Source organism: Manis javanica, chromosome 2 (genome assembly GCF_040802235.1).
Source record: "Manis javanica isolate MJ-LG chromosome 2, MJ_LKY, whole genome shotgun sequence".
Lineage (NCBI taxonomy): Eukaryota > Metazoa > Chordata > Mammalia > Pholidota > Manidae > Manis > Manis javanica.
Window position 1 is genome coordinate 21,947,316 of NC_133157.1, and position 16,850 is coordinate 21,964,165.

General features: G+C 41.0%; 1 protein-coding gene across 1 annotated transcript in view; it reads left to right on the forward strand.

The window, feature by feature from the left end:
- The first annotated feature begins 650 nt into the window (after positions 1-650).
- Positions 651-16,850, forward strand: part of TXNDC8 (thioredoxin domain containing 8) — a 32,428-nt gene continuing 16,228 nt past the window's right edge. The window contains exons 1-2 of the mRNA XM_073226456.1: positions 651-10,437; positions 13,420-13,524. Coding sequence (XP_073082557.1) covers positions 10,411-10,437; positions 13,420-13,524 — 132 coding nt within the window. The 5' untranslated portion in view covers positions 651-10,410. The remainder of the gene's footprint in view (positions 10,438-13,419; positions 13,525-16,850) is intronic.

Sequence of the window (16,850 nt, forward strand, 5' to 3'; positions counted from 1 at the left end):
ATCATTGTTTTTGTTTGTATGAGTCATGGATCTCCTCTCCAGTTCCCGACCTTCCCCCCAAATTCTGTTGGTTTTCCTAATAGATGAGTAGGCTATGGGAAAGAGGAGTTAGCAAATCCAGCTTCTTTCCTCCTAAAATGCTTCTTATAACAGAGTCATTCCCTTGAACACACCCACCTACGTTCTCCACCCAGTATCAGCCTTGTCATCAAGTTCCCTGGTGATTCACGTAAACATGCCCTGGGGGGCCTGGCTTTCTGGCAGGAGTATCTGGACGACACCCCTACACCCTGCCCGTGATCATGTTTCCCTTTTCTTCTGGTGTGCTGACCTTCAGGAAATGTGCCTTTTTCCAAATCAGCTTCTGTCCAAATCAGCTTCTGCAATAATAATCAGGGCCATTCAGACCCCTTAAAAGCATTACTTTGCCATGTTGTGTGACTCCTAGAGTTGTTTTCTGCTATGGTGAAACTGCAGTATCAAAATCTGGAAGAAGATTTTTGCCCAAACAGGCCCCAAAGAAAGTCCATTGCAGTAAATGTAAGACTGAGGTTCTGTTTTACTTGTAAATGTCTTACCTATATCATTCATCTTTCTGTCTCCATTATAGATGCCAGGTACTGCTCCCTGTTAAATAAATGACAATAACAATCTTATGGATCTGTGGAGCAAGTGAAGCTTTCAAAGCCAGTTTTCATATATAATCTCATTTGATCCTCATAACAAGTCAGTGAGGTAGGCAGTCCAAGTCATCTCGGCCCCATTTCACAGATCAACAATTCTCAAACTTTTTTAGGTTTGGAGCAATCAGTCATGGTGCCCTCTGAGGAACAGTGCAAACTAGTTTCATGTTAAATCACATAGCAACTGATTTGTCAGTTCTGGGACAGGCAACGTCCAGCTACTGTTCAGGCAGAAGCCATGTGGTGTATTGGTGGAGTGGTGGTTAGAGCTGGGGCCAGATTTGGTGAAGGTAGGAGCAGAGTGGCACAAATTCTAGGAGCAAGATAGGATTTCCTAAACTAGGAAAACAGAAGGCCCAGAGTAATCCATTTATTAGCTATTTTATTAATAACCATAGCACATAAATACATTTTTAGATGAGTGGTACCTACAGGTACCATAATAAATTCTGTCTGCAAACAATATACACTGTGGATTGCCATGAAAAGTGCCATCCCACTGATGCCGGGGTTCTTGTTTGCGGAGCCGAAGAATGAGCTTCACAAACACTCAAGGTAGGAGAGTAAGGTACAGGCTTTTATTTAGAGATACAGTGAAAGGACAGAACTCCTGGCTCACGCCAGGAGGGGGACAACAGAGTCCGTAGTGGTGCCTTGTCTAGGGGGTTTTATAGGCAGCTGAGGATTTTTGGAGAACATGAAAAAACTTAGGGGTGTGAACTTGTTAAGTGGTCTCTGAATATTTACAATTAACTTAACACAAGTAACTTCTGAGATACCAGCATCTTGGTCTGGGGGCCCAGGAAACAAGGCCACCTGCTCAGCTCCCCAAGGTGGGCTGAGGTATTGTTTGCTAAAGAATAAGTTAAGAATTTCTAATGTCTTAACTTCTTGGGTATTAAAATGCAATCTTATCTTAAAGGTGGAATCCTTCCAGCTTTTTACTGTGTTGTTAATGCCTGGGCTTACTTGCTAAATTAGTTGCCCAGCTTGCAAAATCACTTCATCAGATCTGAAGAGGAAAGACAGCACATAGGCCTGGGCCTTTTAGTATGCTAAAGAGAACCTTACACATGATTATAAATGGTTAGCATAATAAAACATGTGCTACTCTTCTTTATCTGGGGAACATTAACTGATTTTACTGAAGAATGATTCTAGAGCTCAATGTTTAACATAGAGTTTTAGCAGGGGGGGTTCTTGCATGTAGTTACATTGCTCTGACTGCAAATATCCCGCCCTGCCCCCTCCAGAGGCCCTCACCCTACTCTGACTACATCCACGGTCCCTGTCTCACCACCTCCTCCTCTTCCGTCCCAATGGTAGTCTGCTCCTGTGAAACAGTTTCCTCTAAGACCTACAAAGGATAAGAAAAGTTAAACCCTTTCCCCCTCTACATAAACTGACGGTGGGGACCTCCAGTGTTAAGGACCCACATTAGAGCTCGTCCTTGAGGACAGGGCTTGAGGAGAGTGAAGGAAAGCTAAGATCACCTATAAGCCAGAGCACATGAGCACTAGTCACTACTAGACTCCCTGTCCAAGGATTGATGGACAAAAAAGCTATAAGAATGTTGGGGTTTCCCTTGGGAGCTATCGTAGAGAAATATGACAAGGACAGAGTCTCTTGGGCATTAGTTATGCTGAGTTGGTGAAAAAAGGGTATCCAGAGGTCCACAGAGTAGGAGAAAATGCTTCCCCTGTGATCAGTAGTATTGCTGTGTCTTCAAGGTATAAGACTCATAACCGTTCTCTCACTCTTTTCTGTCCTTGATTACTTAGAATACATAGAAATTTGACAAAGACTTATCCAGTCGATGACATCATTTGTACCTTACATGTGGTATACATTGTCCTCCGCTCCACTTCTGCTCTCAGAAAATTCCTCATTCTGTCACAGGTGAATTTCTGTAGGTCCCAGGCGCTTCTCTGAATCCAGGATCTCTGCCTCTAGCTTGTAGAGCATTGTCATGCTAATCCTCAAAAGCATGGCTTTCAGCCATTACTTTCCTGCTCAGGAACACTTAAGTCTCCTTCCTGGTTGCTTATTAACCTCAAACTCCCTCTCTTTAAGGTCTCTCCACAATCTGACCCCAATCTATTTATCCAGTCTTAGTTCCCTTATACTTCCTTAAACCTGCCCTACATAGGGGGACTCAGTGTTCAAACATTTCTACATAGAGGGACTCAATGTTCAAACGTTTAACTGGCAGGCAACTCACATTAAAAGACATGTTCGACAGATTTGAAAAATTAATTTCTGTACCTGAAAAAATCATTAATAACTAAAAAACTTAAAATGTAAAGAGCCTCTCACAAATTAAAAATCAAACAGACCTCCCAGTAAAAAATTGGTAAATACTAAATAATTCTATATAAAAAATAGAAATATGTTCAACCACATTAATAATCAAGGAAATACAAATTAAAACTACAATAATATACCATCTTGCCTATCAACTTAATGAAAAACAATGAAAGTCATAGAAATCTGTGATCATGCTGGTCATGGTATGGGGAGATAAGGAAGCTCATGGACTGCTAGTGTCTATAAGTTGGTACAAGTACTGAAGAAAGAAGTTTGGCATTGCATCAACATCACTACAAATACTTACATTCCTAGGAAATTACCCTAAGAAAAATATTAATTTTCACAATGATACATTAGAAACAGTCATCATAATGTTGTTTTACAATTGTAAGTTTGTAGAAAATATTAGAAAAAAGCCAACTAAAACACGATGCACCCAAATGATGGGAAAATATGCAACAACTAAAAATCATGGGGTCTGATTATTTTAGATAATGGGAAAAGTCCCCTAGCGTAACATTAAGGGGAAGAGCAAAACACAAAATCTATAGTAATATAATGGCAATTCAATTAAACTAAAATTACACATGATGTAATACTGCAATTAATAAGAAATATGTATTTGTTTTTCCACTCATTCCTGGCACAGAGCTGCTAAAATCCTTGTAACTTCCTGTGATAAAAGCAATAAAGGTGTCTTCTGTTAATGTTATGAAGTGACTTTCAGGAAGCCCTTAGGTAAGGATGGGGGTTGATTGACAAGAGGGAACCAAGCCTGTGATTAGAAGGCTGGAACTTTCAGTCCCACCCACTCCACCCGTGACCCCCAGGGAGGGGAGGGGGGCTGGACATTGAATAAAGTCCCAATGGTCAAAGATTTAATCAATCATGACCAAGTCATGAAGCCTCCTTAAAAACCCAAAAAGGACGGGGTTCAGAAAGCTGGGTCGGTGAAGGTAGAGGTGCTGGGAAGGTGATACATCTGGAGATGGCATGGAAGCTCTGTGCCCTTTCCCCACACCTTGCCCTATGCTTCTCTTCCATCAGGCTTTCCTGCGTTATGTACTTTTACAGTAAACCAGTGATCTGGTGAGTAAAGGTTTTTCTGATTTCTGTGAGCCGCTCTAGTAAATTTATTGAACCTGGGAGGTGAGGTTGGCGGGGCATTTGAACTTCTGATTTATAGCCAGTCAGGTAGAAGTGCGGGTATCCACCTGTACTTGTAATTGGCAACTGAAGAGGGAGGACAGCCTTTTAGATTTTTACAAGAAGCATTGGAGTCAATTATACAGTTAGCCTTCTATGAAATGAGAAAGGGTGACATGGGAAGTAAATATCCAGCGTTCTCTGATAAAAAGGTAACAAAGAGATCGTTCAGTAGGAAAGAAGCAGTGGCTTTTAGCTTGAGCAGTCTTAGTTGATTCTTTTCCTTGGCATTCTTTCTTAGTGACTCCTGTGCCTCAGTTTATCCAGAGGCGCACTGAGGTCCTTATCTGTTTTCATGGAACAAGTCTGCTGATTCAAGCAGATCATTTTCTAAACTGACTCACAAGTGCCATCATCCTCACTCAGAGAGCCTTTCTGCCTAGGAACAGGCATCTCCCCGACCTCAGTCTCTTTGTGTTCCCAGTCTTTCCATGCCCGAAGGAAAAGCCAAGGACTTTTAGGATCAGCATCTGAGAAGTGTGGGATAGCGATGTGCATGTTTCTTGTTGGTATTATTACAGCAGATAGATAGCCAGACCTGAGCAGGCAGGGGGAGGCGGACTTCCGCCAGTGTTTACATGGACTAGATACTTGCCTATGTTCTACACATTCCCTGTAGGCTGTTTTTGGGGAAGGAGGGGAGTGAGAATATAGATAACAGACTAGCCCAAACTGGCTGGTTCCGGCATGGAGGAGAAATTGACCAAACTTCACCCCAAGTACATTTTATACTCACTGACACAGTAAAAATTACAGCTCCCTGCACCATGACAGTTCTAGGGAGAACCACATTTAGCCAAAATCCCTCTGCGCAATGTGACGGTGAAGCAAGCCTTAACACCAGAAAAAGCTCCACCTGTTCCCTTTGAAACCTAACCCCACTTAGTGAATATTCATCTCCCTTATTAAAGAGACTCCCCATTGTTTCCTCTGCAGGACTCCCTCTGGGTCTGCCTGCACCCCAACTCTTGGGCATGTACTCTTGTCTTTCTCTGAACTTTTATCCTCCAAATTAAAGCTCTACCGTTGTTTGTGCCCATCCCTGAATTCTCTCTCGCAACAAAACCAAGAACCATCTCTGGCAACACTATTACCACAGTTCCCACAGATCCCACAGCAGTGACCGCCAACAGCCCACAAAAGCCAGAGGCACGAGCTTGCCCTATGCTGTCAGCAATGCCCTGTGACGGTAATAATTGCCATAACACTAAATAACTCACTTTTGTGAGCATACTGCCTATAGCACAGTTTTTGGCACATGTAATTTCATCGCTTCCCTGAAGGCACACTGCAGGGTTAGATGAAGAGTAAGAATGGTCTTTTTCCATCTTGGTCTTTCATTGAGTCCTTGGCCGCTTGCCTGTCTTTGTCTCCACAAAGTCAGCGATGTGTACTGCTCACACTGACCATGGAAGTGACTCCTGCCCCATTACTGGCTCCAGGGCCAAGTGTCTGTCTTCCTGCTACGTCCCTGAGACTAGCCATTGGCCCAGGGACCTAGCACTTTGGCTTCCTTGTAATGAAGGGATCACTGAAAGTCACAAATTCCCATTCCTAGCAAATATGCTTGTTTATTTGGAATAAACTTTTTTTCTGGTAAGTAACTCCCATCTGAATATTGCAGTTGCACTTGGTGTTCGAGAAGAACAGTTGTTTCATTTTTCATCAGTATCACAAGGCTGATCTTTAGTTAGTTCGCCCAGAAATGGCCAGTTAAACCAGCTGTTAAATTATTGGACTTTATAATGGTTGATAAGTAGCCTCTGCCCCCAGCCCTACCCCCACATCCCACGTCATTGAGGCTGACCCAGTCCCTCCCCAGGACACCCTGGATCTCCCCCAAATCCACAACTGAAGGGGTGAATACCTGACAGAGCATCTAGCTGAGCAGAGGCACAACTGCTGTCCATGCTGATAGATCGGCCACCACATCACTCAGGGTATTCAGTATTTTAATGAGACTCCTGCATCATTATGGTGTTGAAGATACAATACACCACACCAATATAAATCAATCCATTTTTTTAAAACTTTCTAGCCCAGTGTTTCTCTAACTTGAACGTGCAAGCACCTGGAGGGCTTATTAAAGCACACACATCTGGGGCCCACCCTCACATTCTGCTCAGTCAATCCAGGGTGGGGCCTGAGAACTGGCATGTCTCCCAGTTCCCCAGCAATGCGGGTGCACTGGCCCACTGACCCACAGACAGCTCCCTGGTAGAGAGTCTCTCCAGAGCAAGGAGATCCGTTAGCGTAAGACCACCCGGGGAGTCCTGTAGGCAGAGTCCCATTCAGTGGATGTGGGCTGGGGCCTGAAGTTCTGCATTTCTATCAAGCTCCCAGGCTATACCACTGTCTACAGGAAGAGACATCATCCTTAAAAATCCTTTATTGTCTCTGTATTCAATACCTGTTGTATCCTCCTCCTCTCATTTAAAAGAATTTTTTTTTCGCTTTGCCCTCCTTTGCTCTTCCTCTCTCCCTTCGCCAGCTTTCTTCCTTTCTCTTCCTTTCTTTCTTTTCTTCTCACTCTGTTTTTCTTGTCGATTTTTCAAGATTTAAAATTCCTAGCCCATTCTCAGCTTCCAGCCCTGGAGACATTTTTAAAAGAAGAAGAAGAAAAAAAAAAAGCAAAAAGAGATGCAACCCTGACTTCCCAAAAGGAGGCTCCACCCAGGCCGTTTTGGAGACTCACGGTGCCAACGATGAGGTCAGAAACGAGTCTGGAAAAGCCACGTGAGTGCATGTCAGGGAAACAAGGCAGTCCGGAGCAAAGGGAAAGCCTGTGTTGCTTTCTTCTAGAAAATACGTGAGCAGGAGTTTTTTCCCAGGACTAGAAATGTGCCCTGCTTACCGACTAAGCACTCTTTCTGCAAACCAAGTAAGAGATGTCTGTTTCTGTGAACTTGACCATATTCTGGATTTTAATAGAACTTAATGCTAGTTGGGAATAAAGAGACTTCTGTGAACCATCAGCTTGTCCCCTCCCTGCCCTTCAGCTGGGCAAGTTGCTTAGTAGTAAATTCTGTAGAGAAGTCCATAAGCCCTCTCACTGAAGGACAGAGTGCTGGCCCCGCATTGCTCAACTTCCCTGAAGCCAGTTTGTGACTTTAGTAGCTGTGTCTGAGAGTTAATTCTGTACTATTTTCTTTCCAAGTTCGAGAGCTAATTCTATAAGGAAAAGGAGGGAAGAAATGGTAGTTATCTTGGTGTAGAGAAAAAAGGAATTCCCTGTATTTAGTTCATCCATTGCTATATGGCTTTCTAAGAGACCTGCATAATTTAGCTATGTGTTCCTCCCTGAGTGACAGGTAACCCAGACTTGGGTTCTAGATTAATTCTAGCGAGTATAAGTTATCTAAACGTAAACTGCTGTACCTCTTCCATGTCATCCATAGAGTGGACACAATCACCTTAATTAACTGGGTTGGTAAGATAATTTAAAGGCAAATGATACCTGTAACTAAGCCCACACATTGGAGCAGTGATTCTCAACTGGGGGCTTGGAAGATGTCCAGTATGTATCACCATCCATCTGTCCTTCTTGGATGAAAAAGAGAAGAAGGTGATATGATCTTAAATATATAACCACGAATAAAATTTCTGGCTGCAATGGCAGAAGCATCAAAGTCAGGGGTCTCAAACTTAAATGCTAATAGAAGCCAGGCAAGTCATATAAATAAGTAAAATGCCCTAGAGGCAAAAAAAAAAAAAAAAAAAGAAGAAGAAGAAGAAAACAGAAAATGGACAAAGACATTAGAAATACTTCAAATGTCTGTTATTGTGGTAGAAGACAGACAGCTGCGCACCCACAACAAAAATGGCATCTTGCCACTCTGCGTCGAGTTCTTGAAGCACCAGAGACGATAGGGACTGGAGTCAACCGGAAAGAGGATGCTCCCTCTAAAGGGGCAGCCGCTGCTCTCTCCGCCTGCAGTGATCATGCAGCACAGGACTGAAGGCCCAGTGTTGCCAGATCTTAAGACTTTTCAAGATGAGTAAGAAGCTTTGTTTATTCCTAAAATAATCCAGTTGATAAATGTTGGCCAATAGCCATCAAAGGCTTGGGGACAGCTAGGTTACAACCTGTGCTGCTTTTCCTTTTCAGAGTTCTGCCATCTCAGAAGAGAGCTCACTGAATTGCTGTTTGTTTTCTGTTCTCTAAGAGGAAAGAAAGCCCTTTCTGAAGTATACACTTGGAAGCCAGAATAGAATACACACCTTTGCAGGCTTGGGTAGGAATGCTATACACTTGACTAGACTTCTTCATGTCTGTTAATTCTTACCGTATTCCTATGAGGAAGACATCCCCATTTCACAGATGAGGAAGTAGAAGCTTAGAGAAACAATAATTTGCTCAAGATCTCAGAATAGCAGCACTCAGATTTGAAACTGAATTATTTTATCCAAGTTGGTTGTCTCTCATATTGTCATGAAGTAGAAAAATAATATTTGTGAACCCGCACGTTATTTCCAAGCTCTCCCTTGTCATTTCAGGGCATTAAGGAATGTTTTGAACCTGAACATATTGGAGGCCAGAAATTAAATTCCTCAGTCCTAAAGTTAGATTTTGTTCTGTTATTGTGTACCTTATGTGAGACATTTTTTTAACACCAATGGCAATGTTAAGTCAAACACATGCAGTTTTGGACCCAAGTGGAGAAATTTCTGTAATATGCTATCTGAATGTTTTCCAGGTAGGTATCAGAAAACCCTTTAATAAATTGGATTAAGCTTAATCCAATTTAAACTGTAAGGGAATTTACTATTTATGGAAATGAAAATTCCAGATTTAGATTGAATTTCCAGCAATGCTTAACCCAGTGGATTAAGATATTGCCAAAATCCAGCTTTCCACTGTCTCCTTACTGCTTTCTGCAATATTGGCCTTAAACAAAGATTGGGTTCCCATGTGTTTTGTAATAGCTGCCAGCCAGCATTTTGTTTATTTGCAGATAGGGTAGGAGAATATTTTAGTACCTCTGTCATAATGTGCCAGGAATTGTTCTCTTTTGCTTGCTGCTTCTCTCTTTATGAACGCTTTGCCTAAAAATAGGATGTTGGTTGGATTAAGATAATCAGGGTCTAACCCTGGACTAATGGTTAGATTAACCCCATTCAGACAGCATAGCTGCTATAAAATGGAGGAGAAAAAACTTGCTACAGAAAAATCGACATTATTTAGGTGAAAAGCAGAGGAAATGGGTTGCTGGGAGGCAACTGACAAATATCCACTACAAAAGCCAACTTGGTCTATGGCTGTATGAGAAATACTCCCACTTCACACTTCATCTAACACCAGACAGAAAGGCACGAATGTAACTCATTCCTGAGAGACCTGACTGGAGGTATAGAAAAACCAGAAAGAAGGATTCTGCTGGGTTTGTTTTTCTATAGAATTCTGCTATTCCTCACTTTTTTCTTATTGTTGCTGTCACTGTCAAGAAGACTTGAGGAACATTGGCCATGGCCATGTTTGGGTTTTTTTTCTGACATTAAATTCTAAAAAGTGACAAATCGCCCTGTGCCAGGTTTGTTTTTGTTAGGCCCACCAGCTAAGAATAGTTTTTACATTTTCAAAAGATTGTAAAAACAAAGAATACACAACAAAGATACATATGGTCAGCAAAGCCCAAAATATTATTTTAGTCCTTTACAGAAAATGTGTGCCAACCCTTGATCCAGTTCCTAAAGTGAAGTTTTATTATTTCTTAAATAATTACAGCAAAATAACAAAATTTAGAGAGTCTATGTCCCATAAAACCACATTTACAGGAAACATTATTATAGGGTTATGGCTTTAATATTTTTTCTCAGCTGCGAAATAATCCCTTCAAAATCCTAAATGAAAATAAGTTTCATCTATTTAATATTGTCTTGCTTGTTTCTCATTTGGGGGTTTCAGGGGATGGAGAAGGCAGAGGGGGACATGGAAATAGGGGATAGAAAATCAAGCCTAGATGGTGTTGATTCTGCTTACGTGGCCTGCCGTTGGGCTATTCTTGGCTGACCACGTGGTGACTGAGTAGTCAGGGAATAAAAATGAAAGGAGCTCCAAATGTGCTGGAGTTCTAGGTTCTGAGATGTCATGTTTAATGATGTCATAGAGAAGCTACCCTTATATTCCAGCTAGGATCCTATAATTAAGGAGAGACAGCTGCAGGGGACCAGCTGAGTCAATAGGAGTTTCATCAGCTGATCCCAGGTGGACATGACGGTGCACGTCATTAAAGACATGGCAAGTATTTATTGGGCTTCACTGGCTATTTTGAAAGAGACCTATCTTGAGAACAGATCTGGCAAGGATTATTTAATTGAGTGATTAAATAATTAATTAAAGGAGTATTTCCTCCATCCAGTACTCCCCTGTTGCTCTGTAGCAAGGGGAGATTTTTAAATTCTTGCTCTTCATGTTGTTTGTTGAGAGATGGTGCTGTCCGGGGAGCAGCCAGGGTGCACATGGATCACAAATCCCCATGTCTTGCTCTGACTCTAGCTGGGTCCAGGTCAGCTCCTGACATATCCCATTATGTACCTTATCTCGCTAATTCCACCATAGTTGTACCTGGAAAATTCCATGGAAGTAAAAGAGTCCACCTATTTCTCTTATCCTAGGAGAGAGAACAGAGACCCCAGACATGCTTATGGGATGGAGTAGGAACAATCACAGCCGGTAGTATCAACAAGGCCTTCAGTGGTAGCTTATAAAGCCACTTTCTATCCATCGTCCAACATTACTGCCGCAACAAATCTAAATACATATACAGGCCGGGGATAGTCTTCATTTTTAAAGAAGAAAATTGCCTCTGTGGTTAAGGTTCTACATCATTTAAAGGTGGAGTGGGAACTAGAATTCAGATATTCTGTTGCCAGGCCTCATCTCATAGGAGGGAAGAATTGGAAGGAAGGGGGAAGGCATAGGACCTGGGCCTTCCATCCACCAACACCTTCAGACTTACATTTTTTCCCCAAGATACAGCTATATATAAGGCCACAACATGAGACTGACCAGATTGCAAGAAGGCATTGCCATGTAACTTTGATATAAAAAAATGTTTTAAAATAGCCCACATTTGCTAATGTTTTTGGCAGTTTTGTTTGTAATTTTCAGGGAATCTTATGGAGTAGCCCTCCATCTCCTCTTCAGAGACCTCTCCTGAGGGCCTGCTGTCTCCTTCAGAAGTTACCTCCTCTTTGACATGGGGCCTTGGCCACCCAGACCACAATTGTGATCCAGCTTGCATCCTCCCTACTTCATTCTTCTCCTTCTTTCTTTACTGACAGTGATCATGAACACACCATATAGTTTACCTGTGGATCTTACCATCAGCTTCCCCCTCTAAATGTAAGCTCCATGAAGGCAGGGAAATCTGTGTCTGGTTTCTGCCCATAGCTGAACCCCAGCAGCATGTCCAGGACCTGGCGTAGAGCAGGCCTCAATAGGTGTATGTGGAGTCAGTATGTATATTGTGGGGCATTGCCTTCAGAGAACCTAGCCAAGTCAAATTCATGGGTCCAGCTAGACCAATTTACACCTAGTAACTACCGAGAAGTGGAGGGCAGTGGGGGCTTGTGAGGATGGCATCTGCCTTACAACTTCAGAAGCAAGTGAGCAATGATGGCTTGGCATGGCTTTCTGCAAAGTTAATTACCCCTGTCCTGTAAAGTTAATATACCCCTTGAGGAATATGGGTAAAGGAAGAGTGCATGTCTTCTTTGAGTCTTCAGTTTCACCTGCCTGAAACTAATTGAAATGGTAACATAACTGTCAGAACTCCCCTATTCCAGAACAGTGTGCCATTTGTATGGAATTAGCTCCATCCCTTATTCCAGTGATACGTCCTTCTTGACTTAGTTCAATTAGTGATCCCATCCCCCCATCTTAATGACTGATCCAGGGATAGGCACAAGATGCATTAGGGCCGGTGAGAGGGAGGGAAACCCCCTTACTATGAAGATCTCGCCAGATGATTATGTGGGGTGGTGAAGGAAATGGACTCTCGAGTGAGGATGCCTAGATTAGTAATCCCAATGATAACACTCGCTAGCTGGTCAAGCATGAGAAAGTTAATCAGCTTTCATTTTATTTTTTTACTGAAATATAATTGACATACTATTAGTTTCAAGTGTATACAACAATCACCTAAATTTCAGGTGATTCAGCATTTCTATACATTACAAAATGCTCACCCACAAGAAATGTGATTACCATCTGTCACCAAACAAAGTGATTACACTATCGTTGACTGTATTCCCTATGCTGTCCTTTTCATCCTCACAATTTATTTATTTTATAACTGGAAATTTGTACCTCTTGATCCCCTTTACCTATTTCTCCTGTAAAATGGAGATAATACCCAGTCCTTAGGATGGCTGTAATGAATAAAAGAGAAAATACAAGGCACAGGGTAAATTAGCTACTACTGCTGCAATACCAGTGAGAAGAGGAAAAATAAATCTCCAGCAGAACACTATATATTAGCAAATCATTCCTGCATCAACAAAGCACTCTGTTGGCACTTATTACATGTCAGCTAAGGACCACAGAGGTACAGGAGTGAATCAGGATTGAGTTCTGTAGGGACTGGTTGGGAAGATAAGCCATACAAGAAATAACTAGAGTAGGACACTCACTGTTATGAAGCAAGCAACTTTAGAGACAGTGATCTGAGGTTCTAACTTAAGTGATATGGACAGTGAAAAATTCACTTAGGACACTCAGTAAGAAGCATGTCAAATCCTTAAATGGATGGTTTTCACTATGGCTTTAATAATGATCAACCCCCAAAATAAAACAAAAACAAGAAATGATTCAATCTGTTAGATTAGTTCTTCTCCTTTTAAAGTTCACTATTAATGCATGTCTATGCATTGTTTTAAAAAAATCAAATATAGATGTCCACCATTCACCCCTGACCCTCCACCCCTCATTCTGACTGGCCAATCTTGATTTCTCCCCAGAGGTGATCAGCCATTACCAACTGCCATTTGGTGCCTAGACTCCTAATCATATTTTGTGGATTTATCATCACTTTCGCATACTTACAAAGATAAATATGTATGACCCCAGGGACGTTTAGGAAAGGTTGGGTCACCTGCAGAACAATAGGGTGGGACAGGTCGTTCAGGTTTTTAAGAACTAAACTATCGCTTTATTCTCTGCAAAACTTTATGAGATTAAGTGATTGTGCATGTTTCCTCATTTATGTTCTGGTCTCAGGATGAATTCAAAGCATTTTTGAAAGCTGCTGGATGCAAGCTTGCAGTGGTTGAATTTTCAGCAAAATGGTGTGGTCCTTGTAAAAAGATTTGTCCTCTTGTACAGGTAAGTATCATCAGTATCAGTTTCAGTTTTAGAAGGAATTTAAAGTCCCCAAATCATGTTTCCAGTGAACCTCAAAAGTCTGGCACTTAGGAGCCATTATGGAATCATAATTTTTTTGAAGCATCCTGATTAACCTGAAGATAATATACCAGAATCTAATTAGATCATTGGCACACATATCAGAAAATTAATACTATTTTTCTATCGATAATTCTGCAGGGAGCATCAAGATGTGCAAAAGAGAACAATTGTACAAATGAATGGATTATTCATAATATGACATTTAACCAAAGTTACAGTGTTCAGAATTTCCAAATATTGGACTAAGTTACCGATAAACATGATACTTGGTTTTTAACTATACTAGAGAATTAAAAAGTGCCCCCAATCCTTCAATCCTGTCATCAGAACAAACCATATGTTTTGCATATTCCTTTCATGTCTGATATACTTTATAAAATATTTTAATAAAATATTTTACTTAATTGTTATAATATATTTATAATTAGATATTTTCCCCACATTCACGACGGTTCATGTTTTGTATAGATTCTCCAGATTATAATTTTAATGTCTGTACAATGTTTCATCTAGCTTATTTCCCTATTGCCCATTTAAAAGTATTCACCATTTTATTTGTTGTTTCTCATATAACATGCTGCAGAAAGAACCTCAGGGTATTTTCTTTTCATTTCTCCTTTTGTGCACATGTAAGGTCAATTTTGTGAAACCTATTCTTTCAAATATAAAGAAGTTTTGATTTCTCAACCCAACTGAGAACACTCTATTTTCAATGAGGTTTCTCACATTTCAACTTTTTTGACTAGAATGCTTGAGTCCACTTTAATTCATTCTAACCACAGTTACAACCTTTGCCATTTAATTAAAAATAAACCTATATCTAAATAGAGAAATTGGCTACATGACATCTCAACATCCAATTATGCCTAAAATTCTTTTAATATCCAAAGGGAACATTTTTAATATCTGATGGGCCCCTCAAATCTGACACTCAAAATTTTGAGTATACAATATTTGGCTTTGGGAGTATAAATACACTCATACGCCACAGTCAAAGCTGGTCAAATGCCAAGAGCCAACAAGAGGCATTTTCATAAAGTGCAATGAAATCTAAGGTTTGATACCCTCTCCTTTCCTTCATACCTTCAGTTCTTGAAGGTGGTAAGAGCTCAGCCAGTTATACCCAGGCTCCTGCAGCTACTCCTACACCCATCCTTACCTCTAGGTTAGTTACAGTTAGCTCTTTGGAGATAAACCTCCCCAGATTATACTAATTTGAATGTGCCATCTGTTTTCTGTTGGCATCCAGATTAATACAAACATAATTTTTAAATAAATTTTTTTGCATCCACACTGTGAAGTACTATTCAGATGTTAAAAGAATCAAGTAGACCCGTATGTAATGATGGGATTGTCTCCAAGATAACATTTAAGTATTAAGTAAAAAGAGTACAGTGCAGAAAAATGTATGTGGTATGGTCCCATTTATGTAAAACAGACATATATGTGTATGTGTGAATATATATGTACATGTTATATATACGTAAATACAGACATATTTATTATATATAGACAAAAGGAAGCAGAAGGATACGTATGCAACAAGTTTTTTTTTCTGTGAAAGAGAATGAAAATTGGGAGAGGATTACGAATTTCTTGTTTTGCTTTATTTTCTTTTCCTGTAATGTCTGAACTTTTGCAACACAACGTATTCATTATCATGTGTGTAATTTTTTTTAAACTCATAGTACATAAGGGAGTTAGAGAAAAGTCTCTCCTTTCTCTAGGTCACTTTATCAGTTAGAGATCAAAGCAGGAAACAGAGGCCAAATTAGACAGAAAAGGGTTTTCATGCAAGGAATTAAATGCAAATGAAGTCATTGGGAGACTGGTTGAATAGGCTCTGGACTGGAGCTCCATGAATGACTCAGAACACCACAGACCCTCTGGGGCCTCTAACTTTGCTGTAATCAGAAGTAAGGGTGAACCAGCGAACACTACTGGAACCACAAACCACCCACCCACCAACAGAGCTGCAGCCTCAGTCGGGGGATCAGAACTGGAGCCCAGAAGTAACTGCTGCACCCCCTGCTCTGAGAATCCAGGAAGCTGATGCCTGGCCACTGGACTGGGCCCAGTACGGCTGCTGCAGCTACAGCCTCCAATGCAGCTGCCTTCCAGTATCCACAGTCTTGCTTTCCAGCAGGAACATCCAAAAACAAAAAGAAAGTAGCTTCTCACTGCTGCCTTCCAAGTCTGACTGGCATGCATCTCATTGATAAAATCAATTTGCATCTAGAACTCTAGCTGCAAGGGAGTCCAAGGAATCCACCCTTTTTTTTTTTCCTTTCTCGGTTCTGCAAGAAGGTGGAATGGAGGCTGGCTAGCTAAACCATTATTCAAGGTGGGGCAAGAACTCAAGACATACAAAAACTAAAAGTTTACTACCCATGGAGTCTCTGCTAAAGGATGTGTTACAAGGAAAGAAGTGAATCATAAGAAACTGTACATGCTGAGAAGTAACTTAAAATTGCCTTGAGTAAACTCCATAGTCCCATTTGATCTGGGCCTTGGTGACTAAGAACAAGAGTCAGAAAACTTTTCTGTAAAGGATCAGATAGTCAGTACTTTCAGGTTTGCTGGCCATATGGTCTTTATCATAACCACTTGCTTTCCTGTTGTAGCACAAGGGCAGCCAATGGCAATACAGACACAGCAAAGCACAAGCAAACTGTGTTCCAATAAAACTTTATTTACAAGACCATGTGGAGAGCTGGATTTAATCTAGAAGGTGCTGACCTTGGGTTAAGAGGATCACCAGGCATAGAGCCCTGAAAAGAGCATTTCTAGGAAAGGAGAGGTTATAAATGTGTTGGGAAATTGCATGGTGTGATCACAGGAACACAAGTAGGTCTGTGAGGCTAATGTATAGTATGCACAATGGAAGTCACAACAAATGAGCTTTGAAAAGAAAGTTGGGGCCAGATCAAGAAGGAGCTTGTGCTAGAACTTAATGAGTGGATATAGAAAGCCAAAATAGAAGAATTTTAAAATGGGTTAGCCATGATCAAATGTGAGTTTTGGAAAATTACTTTTGGCAATATTGTATAAGGATGGGTTAGAAAGAACGAAGGCAAGTTACCCAGGGTGGACAACAATGAATAACAGGTATGCCAAAACTAGGGCTGTGGTTTTTAGATAAAAAAGAAAGATTAAATTGAGGAGACATTTTAGAGTTAAGATCAACAGAATAGGTGACCAAACAGGAGCATAGTATGCACGAGGAAGAACAGAGCAGAAGGAAG